General features: G+C 39.2%; 1 protein-coding gene across 3 annotated transcripts; it reads right to left on the minus strand.

Moving 5' to 3' along the window:
* Window positions 1-3,459: 3,459 nt before the first annotated feature.
* Window positions 3,460-16,275, minus strand: asxl2 (ASXL transcriptional regulator 2). Of its 3 annotated transcripts, XM_030786966.1 has the most exons (14): window positions 16,129-16,275; window positions 13,319-13,401; window positions 13,028-13,030; window positions 12,152-12,260; window positions 11,593-11,737; window positions 9,802-9,920; window positions 8,573-8,693; window positions 8,030-8,170; window positions 7,781-7,941; window positions 7,370-7,466; window positions 7,180-7,285; window positions 6,306-6,993; window positions 5,633-6,113; window positions 3,460-5,533 (listed from the first exon to the last, which is right to left on the minus strand). In XM_030786966.1, exons 1-14 carry the CDS (start codon window positions 16,183-16,185, stop codon window positions 4,107-4,109), a joined length of 3,738 nt encoding a protein of 1,245 aa, XP_030642826.1. In that variant the 5' UTR covers window positions 16,186-16,275; the 3' UTR covers window positions 3,460-4,106. The 3 variants fall into 3 exon arrangements, with proteins under 3 accessions (XP_030642826.1, XP_030642825.1, XP_030642824.1); XM_030786965.1 differs by having other exon boundaries at window positions 3,460-6,113; window positions 8,030-8,092; window positions 8,576-8,693; XM_030786964.1 differs by having other exon boundaries at window positions 3,460-6,113.
* Window positions 16,276-16,287: the final 12 nt, after the last annotated feature.

Genomic DNA, 16,287 nt, shown 5'->3' on the forward strand with positions numbered 1-16,287 from the left:
ATATTTACCTTATTTTATGACAATAATTGTGGTAATGCAAATACTACATTCGATATACATTTATGCATACAAATAATTTAGCTGAGAATTCTTGTATACGCGTAGGCTACTAAGTTGACTGTAGCCGTATAAGCAGGCCTGTCATTACAAGGGGATGTAGAGCAATCATTAGCAAATTATCTTACCAGCAGGAAATCACGCAGGTTGCGCTACCATTATCAGCATCTGATGGGAAGGATAAGTGGTCTTGGATCGGTGCGATATATATTTCTTACAGATCATTACAGCTTTCTTTCCTTCGCAGGTTTTAATACTGACAGACAATAATCGACTACAATTTAAAAGTAGAACCATTCTCCATCGTCAGATTTCTGTCGTGGCTGCTGTTCCGTTTGATTCAGTCTTACGAACTGCGGTAGCCAGAAGTCGCCCACTGTGCGAATGCGCTGCTCTCTGTAGCATCACCGAACGGCAGAGGACAGCAGAGCGCAAGCAGGCGCGCGTGCACAAACACTCAGGCGCACATGCACTGTCCTGAGCTGTAACAGTGATAATGCCGATTGTTAAAGTAATCAAATGTAGAAAAGAAACTTGTGAGGATTTAGACACATATTCAATGCTTGCCTTATCATTGCTCAGTCTTTCTCTGTAAAAGCATCCTGATGTAGTTGATTTGGCAATTCTCATCTTAAGATGGCATTATAGTCTTCTTTTTTTTTCATTATAAAAAAAATAACTCAGTTATCCTGGTTTATTATATTTTATTCATAAGATTTCATGATAAAATACACTTTGCTTACAAGTTCTGATTACAGTTACTATATTACATTCATCCTTATTGTACATAGAAAGATCTGAAAACCTTAACAATAAAATGACACATTTCAGGGGGACACACTCTCCATAAGGGCCAAACAAGCTAACATTTTAAAATGCCCACAACCATCACAAACATCGTTTAATCTGTAACACACTCTTCCTACTTGACTTTTAAACCTTTTAATTTGGCAAGAGGATGATTTCATATTTACAGAGACCTGGCATTTCTTTAATAACTACTGATACATCATATTTTGTAAAAGTCTGATGGACAAATTAGGGTTGCTGGGCTCTGAAAATTCCTTTATATTAAGAAACAATTATCTAATGTAAAATTCTGTTCTGATTTTATCAAAATAAAAAAAAGAATCAAACTTGTAATAATGGAGGTATTATCATTATCAATTATCAAATATCAAATCAAGTTCACATTACGTATAATTTTAATATGATTCATATTTATGCACTATGCATTAGCTATTTATCATCAAATTATCTTTTAAATCTCTATTTAGAAAAAAAAATTAGTGGATAATGAAAGAAATAAAGACCCGATTTCAAAAGACAATAAAAAGATATATAATCACAGTCCTATCTTAAAAGGTCTCTGTTTGTTTTTGTTTAGTTTTATATTTCTGTCAAAAGAAAAACAAAACTATATTTGCAAGTACTCCATTAACTCCATCAAAGGGAGGTCATGTGACTATACCTGAAAAGTTAGATTAACAACCCCCACAACCACAAGCAAAACTACACATTATCTGAATCACCACAATAGCCTGGGCTCTGTCTACCCGTCACACACAGAGGGGACGTATACCACAAGTCCATTTTTTCCAATGCTTACAACTCCAACTCAGCCAACTCAGTGCAACTGATGGGATGGGGGAAAACAAAGAACACAAACAGATTCCATACATTTACAAATCCATACCACTGACATAGTGGGTACAGAGATTCCAGGCAAAAACAGCCAAATGTACAGATTAATTAAAAAAAATTGCATGGGGTCTGAAAAATCAGGTATAAAAGTCTGTATAAAGTGTTCTGTACACCCTGGATATAGGCTTAACAAAAAGGGACAGCTAACTAGATAGATAGATAGATAGATAGATAGATAGATAGATAGATAGATAGATAGATAGATAGATAGATAGATAGATAGACAGATAGATAGAAAGATCTAGGAAATACCCTGTTCCATTAAAAATGATTTGTAAATATATTTTTATATTAAAATATATTACTTAAAATATATTACTTTGCATAACTAGTCAAACATTAAAAACAAATTGTGATTATTTAATTTCCATTAAAATCACTTTGGTATGTTACCAAGAAAATTATCACTAAAAATAATTTGTAATTAGGCAGATCATCCTGTATGATTGGTATTTGGAATCATGCAAGCACATAGCATGCACATTATCATTGTACTAAAATGTACCAATTGCTCCAAAATGACACGTGAATCTGAATTGTTTTAGGACAGAACTATAGATCGATATTTAGCGTTTAAACACAATTCTATAGTGTGGTCGAAAAAGTTTGTCACAGATAAAACCCCTTTGCAATTAGAGATGTCAAAGTGGATATGTTCAAGCAAGATACATAAAATTAAGCTAGAAAATTAATTTCATGTACAGCTAAAGGAAAGCTGATATTTACAGTACAAAAAGTTGAAATACAAATCTTCATATTCTCCCTTGTGAGTGTTCTTCCGTACTTCACTGTTCACATAGCTACTATGAAAAGAATATTAGAACTTTTATGGGGTTTTTTTTGTTTTAAAACATATAATGACACTGGAAATAAGGAACATATACACTTGCAGGTTTTCTTTCAAGAGGCAATGTCAGTTCACACACTTAGTAGGAGCAACGTAAACAGTTCATCTATGAGCATATATTTTGAAATGATAAAGACCTGGGCTTGTGCCTGAGAGGGCACGTTATATTACCTATTTCAGAAGTGCTTCAGCTCACCTTAGTTGAGCAGTTATCATCCATAGATGACAGGCAAAGCATTTATTCAAGTCCTTTGCCCTGAAGTACATACAAAAGTAATGTGCAATTCTTACAAAATTTTTCTCAGAATTTATCATAACTAGATTTTTTTAAAGGAGGATTTTGGGGTATTCTCCTCAATTTAAACAAAATGTTTCAGATTTCATAAATATTGTAAATATACAAGTTATTGCCAACTTAAATCCTCTATTCAAATCAGTACACACATTCCTCCCTTTCCCTCTTAAGCCTGTCAAATATACATGGAAATTGTGAGCATTTGATGATTATCTAAGACACCAGAACTCCCTTCTGCTCCATAAATAACTAGTTACTGTTAATCCCCTGTTCCCCTTGACTGGCGGATGTTAAGCATATTAGTACCACATTAGCCTGGGTATAAGGTAGGTTCATATATATATATATATATATATACACACACACACACACACACACACACACACACACACACACACACACACACACATATATATGTATCTACACATATGTGTGTGTGTGTGTGTGTGTGTGTGTGTGTATACACAGACACACATACATATACATACATACATACATATATATTCACAGTAATTCTGTAAAGTACTTGGTATTTCAGCTGTGGCTCTTTGCTTGAGAAATGGAAGTCTCAACTATTACAGATAACAGCTCTACTGAATCAAGACAATGACCCTGTGGTAGTACATGTCATTTATCCAACAGTCTTTACATACTCTGTATGTATTTATGTAAAAGATTCTCTCTAAAAATGGAGGCTGTGTTAAATTTGAGGCTTCCGTGTATATGGACCAATAGAAAAATGCAAGGGGAACAATAATGATTTTTACGTCAATTTCTATACAAAAATATTAATTCTTTCGTAATCCATTTCTAAAATCCTATGTTAAAAAAATAGTACACACGCACACACAAAAAAACCAAATTCACGTTTAAAATATTGCCACTATTCAAGAAGTGTCTCAAGTCTAGAACAAACAAGGTGCTCATTTTGCTGTTATTTGATTAAAAAGGAGTATTATGCTGCATTGCACAAATTACATCAACCTCCTTTCTTGTGATATTTGTGAAGAGAGCCAGGCAAAGAGGAACGTTGTAAAAGCCTCACTTTCCACTGAAAACTGATGTTTAATGAGTACTTGAATCACTCCGCTAAGTGCTACACTTGTAGATGCCAGTTAAGGACTCCTGCTTACCACTGCTTACTCTCTGCTCTCTGACAAACTGTCTTGATAAGAATCACCACTTTTATCAACATCACGACCATTACCGTACCACCAAACATGAGACACACAGTTTGGAAGGGCCAATGCAGTCATCATGACAAAAGGCCCCACATCCCTTACACATGATCATGGCCTTTAATCGACAGTAGCACTTTGACTGAACATCTTCAATTCCAGACCCTTCCATGAAGGTCTGCTCTGGTGAGGCCTCAGCTTGGTCACTCTGGTCCAGTGAGTGACCAGCGGGTATGGCAGTGACAGTCACTGAAAAGGACATTACACTCCCGCTGCTGCCCCCACCCTCAGTGTCCTCAGTCATGGTCGGAGATGTCACAGTGCCGGCGTTGCTGTGATTCAACGCCGGGGGAAGAGACATGCTGATGGTACCGCCATAATAAGTGCCAATGACGGGTTCTTGACTGTCATGTGTTTTCTGAGGTTGGTATGGTGGCAGGGGCTGGTGACTTGGGTCAGTACCTACATGAGGCGCTGCCTGATATGGCTCTGAGTTACCCTGTTTGCTACTGCAGGTATCAAGGTGCATTCTGTGGGACGTTTCTTTGGTTCTTGCAGAAATGTTCTCTGCACACAGGCCACTGTCCTCTTTCAAAGATGAACAGGAAATTGACGGAAACTCAGACTTTATACCAGAGCAATGCTGGTTGCCTCGACCCTGGTCTGGCTTTGTGATGGAATATCCCTGCTGCTCCACCTTAACCCCTGAAAGGTTTGAGGGTCTTCCAGAGGAAGTATGAGATGTTCCTAGTGATTCTTCCCCATCTTTAGCACCCTCTTCACCCTCCACATTCTCCTTCTTCAGATTTGCTAGAGCAGTGCTTGTGGTCAAGGCCAGGTGGGGGCGTTTACTGCTCTCAGATCCTCGGCCATATGTGGACACATTGAGAAGGTAATGCCCTGTCATGGCAGGTTTTGACAACCTTTTCCGTCCAAAGAAGCCAAGAGGGAACCTCGGTTGGTCCTGGCAACCCTCCAGGTGACCAAGCTGACAGGACTGGTACTGAGAAGGCTGAGACCTTGACGCTGAGAATGTGTGGGATTGCTGTGCTCTATGCATCAGAGCCTGGAGTATTTGCTCCTGAGTATCCTTGTCAAGCATCTCTGGTTGATGCCGTGTGAGCTCTGTGCTGATCCCAGATCTACTGGATGGCACAGAGCAGCCAGAGACCTGTTGCCCAGACCTACTACTGTTGCCTGTGTCACCAGAGTTTAGCCTCTCACTGCTTGCTCGGGCTGTGGTAGAGAGGCCTATGTCTCGAGAGAAAGAGCTCACATTCTGAACCTCTGTCTTTGAAAGTGGCTTCGGAAGGATCTTCTCAAGAGGAACCTCTTTGCCCTGTAGTAGCTGGGTAACAAGAGGGTTATTTGCAGGAATTGATGAGCTAGGTTTGGTTACAGAGGCCCCTAACGTAGATGTCTCATGAGGCCTCTGGCTATATGACAGAGAACCTGTGTTTACAAGAGACTGGAGACTGGGCTGATTGACATTTTCACTCATTTTTAAAGGTGCTGGTACTGTTCCACCTACTAGGAGGGGGACCCGTTGACTTTCCGATGTGCTCTGAGTATTCGGAGACCCCATCAAAGGTCTGCCTTCGTTTACTGAAGTTTGGCCTTGAGCAAAGCCCAAACCTATCTGCCTTGTGGAACCTGAGCAGGGTGAAAATTGGGCAGGAGTCACTGTGCCTTCAGGTGTGGGTGACACAGAGCTCACTTTGATAGGCGAGACAGATTGGCTTCTGCTGCTTGCTGGTGACAGCTCCTCAGACAGGGACTGAGCTGGCGATGGTGTGGAAGTGCCTCCACCCGGTCCTGGTCCTGGTGTGGCCCCTCTGGATGAGGATGATCCTGCTGCTGCAGCAGCAGCTGCGCGCTGGGCCTTGGCTAACTGAGCTTTTAACTTGATGTCAGCCAGAGTGCGGGCTCCAGTGCGACCTGGCCGAGGACTGGGCACGGTCATGGGAAGAGGAGCCCTGGGTGAGACCTGGCCCCCCGATACAGGACCTGAGAGAATTCGTGACACAGGGATCTGCAAAATCAGGGGGAAATTCATTCATATTACTCCTATTTCTACTGCACTACCACACTTCATTTTAATGTATCCTTTAAACTTCCTACAAAATTGAATATATTACTCTCTGTCGTTTGGGTTATGCTGCAAAGAGACAGCAAACACTAAGTAAGAATATTGTAAGGCACCAGACAGGAAAAAAAACACTACCTTCAAGGGAGGCACTCTCTGCTCTGCTGTTGGTGTAGGGGTTGTGGGGGTTGATGGGGTGGATGAGGTTGATGGGGATGTCTCTGGTTGAGCCATGCGAGGCTTCTTCTCTGGAGTCAGCTCAGCCTCCTGATCACCGCAGGCTTTCCGTTTCAATGGCTCTGGAACGGCAGCTGGCATGGGTGATGTCACTTGTCTCTCCTCCATAGATACCTGACTAACCTCACTGGGGGACCTTTCACCTTCACCAGCCTGAGCATCCTTCCCTTTAGGAGAGGTGAGGGTCTCATGATGAGGAGATGATGTGGGGGTCTCTGGTTTAATTTCACTTTCCTGTGCTTTTACACCTGTCACACTCTTCACACTTTCCACATTTGTCACAGCCTTCAGCACTTCCTCAGCAGGCCTTTCAAGCACTGCTGATGGCTCCTCCTTTGCTGTACCCACACTCTCCAGCTGAGGATCCTGTGAGGCCAGTTTTGTGTCTGCTGTGTCTGAATGACTTACTATGAGTTCTGATTTCACCTCCTCTTCTTTAGAGCTGGACTCCCTGCTGCTGCCTTCAGTGACCTGACTCGGCTGCCCTGTTTCTGCCTTGAATTCTGGTTCTGCAGGTTGTACTGGGATTTTTGCTTCCACAGGACTGCTCTCTGTCAACTCTTGGGATTCTTCCATGCTTAATCCTGACCTAGTGAGAGAGAGAGAGAGAGAGAGAGAGAGAAAGGGGGAGAGAGAGAGAGAGAGAGCAATAAGGATGCACAGAGAAATTTTTTTAGTTTTAAATTTACAGTAAAAAGCTCTGGTACTGTGCATGAGTTAATTTATATGGAAGTTATAGTAAAGGTGTAAGTGTAAAGAACAAAGGCAGACTTACTTTTCACCGTAGTAACTTTCAAAGAAACGCTCTTTCCAGTGCTCCACCTTTTTCTCTTTCTCAATCTCCTGCCGCATCCTCAGTCTTAGTTCAGGAGTGAACTCCCCTGCAGCCACGAAACATAACATGTCACATTACAAATATCTCTGAGCATTATGTTTCAATTAGAATCGTGAAGACTAACACTCACCCTCTGCCAATCTCTCCTTCCAAGATTGTGCAGCAGATGTGAAGAATTCATTGTTCAAAGCAGAACTGGTCAACTTCAGCATCCCATCCATGCAGGACTAGAATGAAAACATGCATCACCATTATCATGAAACTGTATTAATTACCATTATCACCATCACCTCAATCATCATCATCATCTTCACGATCATCATCATTTTCATTATCATCAAAATTATACCAAAAAACCCTGCTTATCATAATTTCAAGAACCTCATGAAAAAGACAAGTATATTTATTCATATGTTCATAGTCTTAGTCACTGACAGTCACTTCATGTATCTGTATGATATTTAAAATACAAAAGTGATTGAAAACAGTTTTGAAAACACCATGTAACTCTGTCATGACAGTCTGTAGCTGTCAGACCTACCTGCTGGTCAACCTCTGGCAGTAGTTTAAGCAGCCTTTGCTGGCACTCTGTGGGCAAAACTGAGAATGTGTGTTTGTTGATAATGGCTCGGAGATTAGTGTTCACTAGGATTGAGTCTGGCGTTTCCACGTCAATCTCACACTTGGTTCGTCTCAGCTGCCCTAAAACACAGAGTAAGACATCTTTGTAATGATTGCACACTGTTGCACCACACAGAGTGACACAGACAACACGGATAAACCCACTCACGGGCACTAAGCCGACTCGACCGCTGAGACATCTTCCTGGCACCTGAGGCATGGCACACGTCAGCCTTGACAGAGGAGGAGGAACTGGAGGTGGAGTTCTGGGGACTAGCTGGGCATCGTTCAGACTGTTTCAGCTCCCACACTGCACGCAAATATAGATTACACTTAAGTAATCCATAACAGTGTCTACAGACTGAAATGATCAACAGTTGAATTTATGGATTTAAGTAATGGTGGAGGAGAAGTTATGACACATTATGGAGACCACTTGGGGTGTTAAATCAGTAACTGAGTGGCTTGCAGTTTTAAGGAATGTAAACTGAATAATTTACTTTTCATGAGTGCAATATCCTGAAGCGGAAAGCGTTACTTTCACTCAAGCTTGCTCTTGTGTACATGTCTGAGCTGACCAAAATCAAAACAACTGTTCTGAAATAATGAAGGCCATCAGAATCCAGATGTATTTTTTAAAACAGTTTTTTTTTGTACAGTTCCTGGATCCTGGGTGAATAAAACAAAATATTATTTGTGATAAGGTATGTACCTGATTTGGAGGAGGTTGAATCAGCCATGTCTTTGACTGTCTTAATGAGAAGTCTGGGACTAGAACCTGTGGTTATTCCACACTGTCTCCTCTGGTTTCTTTGTTGCTGCTGTTTAAGCGCCTACAGTCAAATGTGAGAAAAGACAGACAGAAAGAAAAATGACTAAGCACTGAACTGCTTTCTTTTTAACAGAGCTGTCAAACTTAACATGTTAATAACGCGCTAACGCGTTTTTTTTTTTTAACACCACTAATTTTTTTTAACACCGTTAATGCAAATCCTAATATAACCTTTCAAATAACCGGTAGTTCAAGGAGGTTAGCTAGCTAGCTGACAATGTCACCTGCCACATCAGTACCTTGTGAGAGGTTGTTTTCCATCTCTGGACATATTGTACAGTAAGCGAGCTGCCTTATCATCCGAAAATTTAAGCAGATTTGTGTGTCTAAGCAACTGGCTCAGTGCAAAGAAATGGAAATGTATGTCTGCAATATCTAAGAGTAGTATTTAAAATTTTGGAATTAGTCAAAACGCACAAGTTCCAAAATTGCAAACGTGCTGTTGGGTGAAGTTAATGAATGTGATTAGTAAAGTTGTTCATATTGAGTAGACTAATAATGTTGGCTGCTTGACTTTTAATTGTCTTATGTTAAGCTGCTGTTGTAAATTCCTGTTGGTGGGGTAGGTTTTCTGTAAATAGCTGGAAAATAATAAATACATTTGGATGAAACACATTTTGTCCACTCACGTTTATAGACATACTGTACTTGAATAATCTTTCATTAGGTTAAAATTTGAGCAGATAAAAAAATTTGCAATTAATCGTGATTAACAGCACAAACGCATGCAATAAATCGCGATTTATTATTTTAATTGCAAACAGCTCTACTTTTGAACCATATCAACTGAACACAATACAGCTTATTACTACCGCATGTTACCTGTAACATGCTTTGCCCAACAGGCAGACAAAAAAAAAAAAACAGATTCAATGAAATTATTTGTATATGTTAAAATTGCTTGCAAATGATAGATATATAGATAGGTAGATAGATAGACAGACAGACAGACAGACAGACAGACAGATAGATAGATAGATAGATAGATAGATAGATAGATAGATAGATAGATAGATAGATAGATAGATCTAGGAAATACCCTGTTCCATTAAAAATGATTTTTAGACAGACAGACAGAATGTGATGAGTCACAAGCAGGATGGTTGCACCTGTTTAAGGGCCTTCTTGCTGTGTTTCTGGGATGGAGAAATAAGCTTGCTGCTGGGGACGGACGGTGATGAGCAGCGGGACTGTGGGGGAGAAGGCTGGGACTGCAGCTTTGCTGGCACTGTGACACAGAATGGCGCCCAGCAATGAGTACACATCCTACAACACCCAGTTAGGTTGAGATACCACAATCCAACCTCAGAGTACAGGGTTGACATCAGCAACAGATAATCGTCTGGTTAAGATGTCAATGATTTAATAAATTATATTAAGAAGTCAATATTTTACATCAACTAATATTTGGCCATGGTGTCACTGTTAAAGTGAGTAGCACCTCAGTTGCAAGAGAATCTATCATCTCCTTTTGGAGTGTTTTATATCAGCGCTGCATGCTCTCAACTAAACTACATTTAAAAACCTATTTAGTATTCTCACTGACAACTGTACATTTTTCTGCAGCTCACTTGCCTTCATTTTTAATGTTCCCAAACACATTCTTTTAATGATGAGTATAAAAACAGGTGTAACCTATATCTGGTTATGGACGCCCAACCTCTTAAAGTTATATTTCAACAATCATTTTTACATTTTTACAGTAACACTATTATAACTACTAAACCCTAGATTCTAAAGGCAGCGAAAAAGACAAAAAACATAAATGTCCATAACATTTCAATGTGGTATTTTGAAAGCCCTATAGTTCACAGTGCAAGATGTGCATATAATATTAACAAACAACAGCAAGTGCTCAAAAAAATATTCGTATAATTGCATAAAAACAAACTTACAGAGAAGCATGAATGTAAAACCGGCCTTTAGATGATTATTTCCTGGTCTTCGAAGAGTTGCCTCCCTTCTCTTGCACGCAACAAACCAATTTAGTTTGCTGGGTGCAACTGTTAATAGGTAATTTAATCTGAATCTACCCTAATTATCTTTTGTCTTACAGTTCAGAGTGCTATTCATAATATGCATAAACAAGATTTTTTGTTGCTTTTTTTCAGGGTTTCCGGGGTTTTAGTCTTCTGTTTGCTAAGCACCTCCTCAACGTTCTCATGTATTTAAGGAAGTGGTAAGAATCAAGTTTAAAAAAAAAAAACAATTTCCTGTTTTAAGACTTGCTTCTGCATATGTGACTGATGTGAGAGCAAAGAAAGAAACGACTCAACTTCATTACCACACATACTGTTAACCTCCTTATTATTTCTATACGCCTTGCAAAATGCATGCAAAATATTGCTTACATCTCTGAAAATAAAACCACTTCAGAAAATAAAATCAGGATGGTAAAGCTAAATACTTCCAAAATATTTAAAGTCTAGAGACTGTAAGTCATGACCTATTCAAATGGCAATGGGAAGCATATTAGCCATCAGCCTTAAACCTTCTAACCTTAAACCTCTTCTAAGCATGAGATATAAACAGTTTTCACCAATTTATAACTGATCACATAGATTTACAAATCAGTCTTGAACTATTAGAGAAATTAATGCTTCATCTAATGTGTCATTACTGTATTTTATTTGGTGTTGCAAGATTCAGTGTTTTAATAACTAAGAATAGCATCTTACTTATGTCACCTGTTATGACAGATTTACAATACTTGCACATCAGCTTTATGACAAACTTGTGGGTTAAAAAAAACATTAATAAGCTCTTTGCATACGCATATCACTTATGCTAAGCACTGCTACTCTTGTTATTCACGGGCCTGTCTTGTTCTGTTTTAACTTGTTCTGATATATTGGCAAAAAAACGAGAATCCTTATGTCATATGAAAGCAAGACAATTACCTCTTCTCCTCCACCTTCCCCTGCGACCCTCTGTGTTGTTAATGTTGTTGTTGCTGTTTTCTGTGCTTCTGGTATCCGAAAGGTTGTCGCTGCTGTCTTCAGAGGGCTCATCTGACATCTCTTTCACCACATCCGCAATGTCCTTCTGTTCAACACACACCCAAATCAATCCATTATGCTGCTGTCTGGGTGTAAAAATGATCAGTAGGCATGACTTACAAAAGGACGTTTACAAAAGTGAGAAAATGTAATTCCTAATGATGAGTCATAGCTTTGTTTGTGGGTTTCGATTGTGCTAGCACATCTGCAGAGTCATCATTTGAGTGATGATTACAAAGACTTTTGAGTCAGGACCACGTAAACCTGTATTACGATCTTTTCCACACAAGCGGGGAAATCACTCTATGTCTGAGAGGGTGAATGCTTTGAGATCGTGCAGTTTATACTTGTGTGAGGAAACTGAGCGTGCATCCATCTCAAAAAGGAGTATGCACACAACTTCCTCTTAGAGACGACTGTGGCCATTGAGTGTCTTCAAGTGTAAACTTTGCTCACAGACCTTTAGTGTGTAGACACCCATACGGCCGGGAACTTTGTAGAAGATGCCTTCTTCCCCACGAGAGTTGGTGTGGAGCATGGCGTTGAGGCAAGCCAGGGGGGAGGTCCCACTATATAAAAACAAGAGTTTCTCCAGTTACACAACAATCACCCAAATGGCCTCATCCATTACACCAAACAGACATGCAGTGCAACTGTCTACGAGGAAGATCACTCAGATTTACGTGGGTGCATAGCACTGACAAAAAAAAATCAAATCCTTTTTCTTAAAGAGCAATTACAGGCCCTTTAAGTGGCACCAAGACTGCAAATAAATTGCAAATAGTTAGCCAAAAAGTTGAATTACTGTTTCATAGTGTCATATTGGTGGCCAGAGTATGTCACATGTATAATACAGCACCTACAGTATATGAATATATTTTAGAATTCAGCAGAGTTAATTAAACCCTGAATTAAATAAATTAATTAAAGGTAGGAATTAAATATATTTTCAATAAAAAGTACTATATCTAATATTTTCACACATTATTAATGACACAAAGGATATAAAGAACAAATGGATATAAAGGACATAAAGGACAAATGAGGAGAGTTAATCTGAGATTTACAAACAGGTGACACACACACAGGAAATACAGTAAAGGTTCAATTAGAGTGAGAAATCAGTCTACAGTACAGTGAAGTGTACTACAGTGCATTCCATTACTGGAAGGAAAAAGCTCTATGGTGAGAACTATGGCTACGATGTCTCTCGTTTGGGGTTCACAGGCCCTGGCATGCTTTGCTGATTCAGGGCAGATTAATGTCATGCAACAGTTGACTAGATTATAGTTAGTTTACAGAGGATCAGGGTGAGTAAACTCATGTTTATTCTTACCTTCTGGTAGACAAAAGATATAATGAAACAAAAAAGAGATGTAATAATTAGAACTGTGTGGGTGTAATCAATTGCCGTTCAACAAAAAAGGGAACTTTTATGAACAACCAATCGAAACAGAACAAAAAAATGTGGAAAAAAAATAATCTGAAATGTACTACCTTTCTAATGTTTGAAAAACAGAAGAAAAAAAAAACAGAACAGATGGCAATAAGAAAAATCAGAAACAAAGACACCAGGCTTGATCTTTGACTTCTAACAAAAAAAAAAAATTCTGGAAGTTGACCTCACCTGATCTCTTTCAGCCGCTCTCTCTGAATCACCTGGAGGATTTCTTTGTGACTCATTGGTGTATTGGGGTACTTCTCCAGCACCTGAAAGCACAGTTTGAAAGGGATTTCACAGTATACTCAGACCAATGCCAAAACAAAGGCTGTTGTCAAGATGAAAATATATTAGTATGTACAGAATTTAAAAACTAAACTCACTTTTCGCTTGGTTAAGTTTAGTAATATAGCAGCTCTTCATGGTGCTTGAATGTACACTATGCATTAAACACATTGCTTCTTAGTAAATCAGAGCAACGAGGTGATAAAGAAACAACGCTGAGGCCAAATGACAGTAGTCTCAAGAAAGATACAAATACTCAATTAAGAAAGACAATGTTTTTTTTGTTCTTTGGATAACTGAAGAAAGTAAAGTGTAAAAACAAAAAAATGAATTCTATGAGGAGTGACATCAAATGTAATGTATTTATGTTAATTAAACGAATGTGCTGTAACAACATGTAAATATGTTTGGAATCACATGATTGCCAATTTAGTCAAAACTTTTTCACAATAAATCCAATAGCATGCCAGTATTAGCTTATTGTATTTTCTATGGGGGTGCAAATCAGATTTTAAAATTTCAGTAAAAAATTAAAAGTCCAAAAACACACAAAATCAAAACTTCAGTTTGCTCATGTTACTAATGGTCTGACAATGAACCTCATGTTTGATAAAATGACTGTACAGAGGATCTTGTAAAATGAATGAAGAATCAACTCTAGTCTTGTCCAAAGACTAAAAGCAAGTAATTGCACTAGCTCACGTATACAATGAATCACTCTGCCATCTGAATAAAAAGCTAAACCAATCCTATTCTTGTTCCAGTAATTCTTAATAGCCTGTGTGGACAACAACATCTATATGGAAGTGTAAGCACAGCTTTAAAATGTGTCTCCTTTTTGGCACAAGGAATCAATCATTACTGAAATGCTCTTTCTTTTTCTCCTTGTGGTTTGACTATAGTGTCTGGATAAACTGGCTAAGCCATGTGGTTTGCTTAGACATGAGCTCAGGCACTGGAACAGGACCCATGAGTAACTGCTCCCCAGCTGCCCAGCTGTGTGAAAGGGATGGCAAGACTTCTCTCTTTGGGAATATTAGCAATGTGGTGACCTAAGCCAAGCATGACTCATTTCCTGTGTGTGTTTGGACTATCTCCTCATTCAACAAGGAAACAGAAAGCTTTCATCCTGAAAATGTAAATCAGACATCACAAAAAGCACATTTAACACTTTTGTTTGGCTGGTTCTAATGTATATTCAGTTGAAAAACAGACTGGTTCTTGCACTTAAATTACAGCCAATAGGTACGGACATCAGGAAATCAGGAAAGTTAGGACATCAGGCATAATGTAATATTTAAGCTATAAGCACTGAGACTGGCAGCAGGTCTAATTCTTGACAAACAAGATTAGCCAAATAATGTCTCACCAGTTTTTGAAGGTCTTCAATCTAAAGATCCACCCACCCACTGAGACAGGAATTATTTGGCAGAGTAGCCCCTGCTGTTTGCAACCTTTGAGTAACTTAACAATTCTGAGACAAAAACAATGGGAGTTGAGGTACCTACTGAAAAAAATACAGCTTGATGACTTTTTTATAAGGTCTCTGAAGCATGGTACTGTTTTTCTGTTCAGAAGTGAAGCTGATGAATGAGTAGTAATAGAATTACAATTAATCAGTAGTTCAACGAGGACATGGTGATGGATTTAGCGAAAACATTTTCGTTAAAGCGCCATTTCTGTATATTGTCTGGAGCGGTCAGTATCTTTTGTGTGTATTTGTTTATCATGTTCCTAACACAAAGGGAAAGTGAAACAACTGGCGTAATTTACATCAGGAGAGATGCCATAAATAAGAATATCCCTCTTTTAAATATAGCTACACACACAATCGCGAACGAACAACTGTTGACATAAAATGCAGCAGCTAATAAATGTATTGAACTCTGTTTCGCTCCTCACCTTCCTTAACTTCCTTAATAAGGTCACTGTGCCTAATCCAGCCATAACTTACTGACCCAATGCAGTGCACTACCGCACCGGTTGCTATGTACATGCTAGCGACTAAGCTAGCTACCGACCTAAAGATAAAAAACGCTGAAAGTTCTGCAGCTATGGGCACTTTACTGCATCATTATAAAACATGTGATTAAATACTAAAAAGATATCGTCAAAGGCGTGCAGGCTTCAGCCTGCGGTAGAATTCTGTATACTTTCCTTTCCAGCATGCTAACCCATCATTATTCAAGTATGAAATGGTTTGTCTACACTGGGATACAAATGTTTCCAGTGACAAGGGTGGAAACTAACGACCTGCTGAGAGACGTGTAGGTATTAGCGAAGTTGTGATCTTTTCGATCGTTAAATCTTGTGACATGAGAGCACTTTCTTCTTGCTAGCTAGCTTAGTTGCTAAGCATGCAACTGGCAGTTTGGAGTAGCTAGCTACCTAGCTAGGTTAGCTGAGGACTGAAACGTCATGCGCATAAACATGTCTGGTGTGGCAACATGAAATACAATCTGTGGTGAAAAGTTAAAAACTAGAGTATTTGACGTGTGAAACCTATTAATTATCAATGATAATCGTATATCTGTGAGCACACTGAGCCAATTTACACCAACTCCTGCGGCTTAACCGACAACCAGGCCCTACAATGCCTACGCAATAGTCCGTCTGCACCAGCGGGTCATGAACTCATAAACACAGTTGTACAAGTGGGAACGCGAGGCGAAAACAAGCAAAACAAACGTTCATCAACGATATAGTTTTACCGTTTTTGCTGCCTCTGCCCACGTCCTCCCCTTCTTTTTCTTCTGTCGTTCCCTCATGTTTGCGGTCTCTTCCGAAAATCGCCCAAATTTGGGTGTATGTTGCTGTTTGTATGGCTATGTTGCTTTAGTTACCGTGCAAGATCTGCCATCTCTGCCATA

This window comes from Chanos chanos, chromosome 10, assembly GCF_902362185.1.
Source record: "Chanos chanos chromosome 10, fChaCha1.1, whole genome shotgun sequence".
Taxonomy (NCBI): Eukaryota; Metazoa; Chordata; class Actinopteri; order Gonorynchiformes; family Chanidae; genus Chanos; species Chanos chanos.

What these genes read in the sequence shown, in the direction of transcription:
- asxl2 (XM_030786964.1), bottom strand. Translation starts at nt 16,185, where the DNA reads ATGAGGGAACGACAGAAGAAAAAGAAGGGGAGGACGTGGGCAGAGGCA. An exon ending in GCAAGAAGGCCCTTAAACAG is followed by an intron (nt 8,694 to 9,801) that starts GTGCAACCATCC and finishes ATTTGACTGTAG; the next exon opens with GCGCTTAAACAGCAGCAACA. An exon ending in GTCGAGTCGGCTTAGTGCCC is followed by an intron (nt 7,942 to 8,029) that starts GTGAGTGGGTTT and finishes TCTGTGTTTTAG; the next exon opens with GGCAGCTGAGACGAACCAAG.